General features: G+C 46.8%; 1 protein-coding gene across 1 annotated transcript in view; it reads right to left on the reverse strand.

Annotated features, from left to right (window-relative positions):
- The window catches only part of DSN1 (DSN1, MIS12 kinetochore complex component), a gene marked incomplete at both ends in the record, with an annotated part of 3,469 nt that extends 1,327 nt beyond the window's left edge, over positions 1-2,142 (reverse strand). The window contains 4 exons of the mRNA XM_009699251.1: positions 508-595; positions 1,001-1,073; positions 1,279-1,352; positions 1,798-2,142. Of these exons, the coding sequence (XP_009697553.1) occupies positions 508-595; positions 1,001-1,073; positions 1,279-1,352; positions 1,798-2,142 (580 nt within the window). The remainder of the gene's footprint in view (positions 1-507; positions 596-1,000; positions 1,074-1,278; positions 1,353-1,797) is intronic.
- Positions 2,143-2,331: the final 189 nt, after the last annotated feature.

Genomic DNA, 2,331 nt, shown 5'->3' on the forward strand with positions numbered 1-2,331 from the left:
CAGCCGCTATGAAGGTCTCCCCGGAGCCTCCTCATCTCCAGGCCTAACAACCCCAGCTACGTGTGATCCCCCAAATATACAATCCACGCGCGTATACCTGTGATTTTTATATATATTTATTCATTTGTTTAATAGGCAAAATCTTCTTTGGTCTGTAGGAACCACTCCCCTCTCCAGGGAGTACAAAGGGATAACACAGAGTGGTTTCTTTCCCATTTAAAAGTTTCACCCCCCAAAAAAATCTGCTGGGACAGCTGCAGGTTAGCCTTCCCTCCCTGCTTCTGTTATAGCTGCCCGGATGAGGGAAGCCAGCTAATTAAAATGTTTAAATGAACCCAAAGCGTTTTGACACAACTGGGTTAGGACGGTTTCTGCTAGCAGAGGTCCTCGTACGTGGCAACGGATGCATTTTGCGTTCAGGCTACCCCCTTTCCCCCCCCGCCGCCCCCAAAAGCGATACGACTCACTGCCTACACTCCACAAGGGACGAGTTTGGTGAGTCCTTACCCTTTAGGGTCTTCTACACAGCTCTTCAGCGTTCCATCTCGTTTCAACTTCTGCACATATCGCTGCAGGTCTTCTGAAACCGACTGCACTGGAGATGGAGACAAAATAAAACAGGATAAAACCATGCTCGTACTCACCGCCTACAAAATCAGTAATGCTAAAAAGCGAAGCGGTTTCCTAACTGGCAGACAATGCTCCGATTCCTTATCGGAAGGCATTTTAGTTATTACTAGTTGTTATCGTTACCACTGTTTCTAAAGGCGTAACTCATCCCCGTGGCCGCGGTTTACTTTACCATGTCCATTTCTCTTCCCTCCTAGAAACTGAAGTCATGCACAGCATCTTAAAAACTGCTCAAAACCATCATTCCCATATTTTTGGCTGCACCCACCCTTTCTAGAAGACAGCCGGTTTCATTTTAAGAGGATGTTAGGGAAGGGCCGGTATTTTTAAGTTCAGGATTACCCTTGCTGATGCATATATCACGCCTTACCGTTAGCTTGGAAAGCCTCAGGGCTAAAGCTGTCAGTCTGCTTCAAGATATGTTCGAGCTTCTGCGCAGAAAACTAAGAGAAGATGGAAAAGAAAGTCTTAGTGCCCTTTCCTGAGCTGTAGGACACGGTGGGAGGGTGTGTTACTGAAGGAGAAAGGACTCTCTCCCTCCCCAGCCCCTATTTCACAACTCAGTTTTACACAAATCAGAACATACATTTAGTGGCAGAAGGCAAGCAAGAGAAAAATAATTCACTTTTTTAAAAAAGAGGATCTTACCTGGAAACTGGACAACAACAGCGCAGAAAGCCGGTCTATCTCTGGCAGATCCAGGCTAATTGATTTGCTTAATTCTGAAAAAACAGGACAAACTTGTTTAAGACAAATTACATTCACACCAACCTGCAAACGGCTAAAATATTTCTGAAAGACGCTAAAACCTGCTGTTGTATAGGAGTGCGGTTTGCAGGATATGGAATGAACAGGGAAAAAAGAGGAAGAAACAGAGCTCCTAACGAGGAGAAGTCACACTTAAGGCTCAGCCATGGAAATAAAAAGGCAGAGACTGCAAGCCACTGGTCTACACCAGCCGTTAATGCAAGATCTCCTTTTATCCTCAAGCACCTGGACCTCCCAGACCACTTCCAACACAGACATCAGTGGCTACTAGTTAGGAATAATGCAATTATGCTGTAATCAACCTAAAGGTTCTGCCATGAAATCCAATTTCACCTTCCTGTAGGCTGCCCTGCAAGTTTCTTGAGAGAGTTTGATAAAGGGAAGAAGGGGAGGATGTACCAGTGACATCCTGGTGAACGGGAGGCAGAGATTTTCGGCGTTTTGTCCCCTTCAGGCTCGAACGACGCCAAGAGCGACGTTTGGCTTGAGGAGTGGTGATGAGCCGTCTCGGGGACAAGTTAAAAGAACTCGATGTACGGTCTTTCCTGGAACTGCTTCTCCAGGGAGACAGCCTCTTGGGACTAGGTCCAAAGGGGCTTTTCTTGAGGCTGGGACTTCTGTGGGATCTTTTCCTCATAGCCGCTCCAGTCGTCTCATGGGGACTAACGTTCTTGCTAACTGTGGTTACATCAGGTAGCTTTAGGCATTGCTCAGGATCGACTTTCTTCTCTCCAGAGTCAGCATCTGAGGAAAAAAAAGACATAATCAACACATTAGCAGGGTAAAAAAGAGGGAAAAGGGTTTTTCCCAGGGATTCAAAAGCACTGAACCTGTTCTTTGCTCTTTGCTTTCTAGATCGGTGCAACAGCAGCGCTGAGGTGCGATGGCTGGATCACCGCTTCACAGCCTCCCCAGACTGCCGGTGCCTCCGGT

The sequence above is a fragment of the Cariama cristata genome, unplaced genomic scaffold, assembly GCF_000690535.1.
Source record: "Cariama cristata isolate BGI_N322 unplaced genomic scaffold, ASM69053v1 scaffold31674, whole genome shotgun sequence".
In the NCBI taxonomy this organism is placed as follows: domain Eukaryota; kingdom Metazoa; phylum Chordata; class Aves; order Cariamiformes; family Cariamidae; genus Cariama; species Cariama cristata.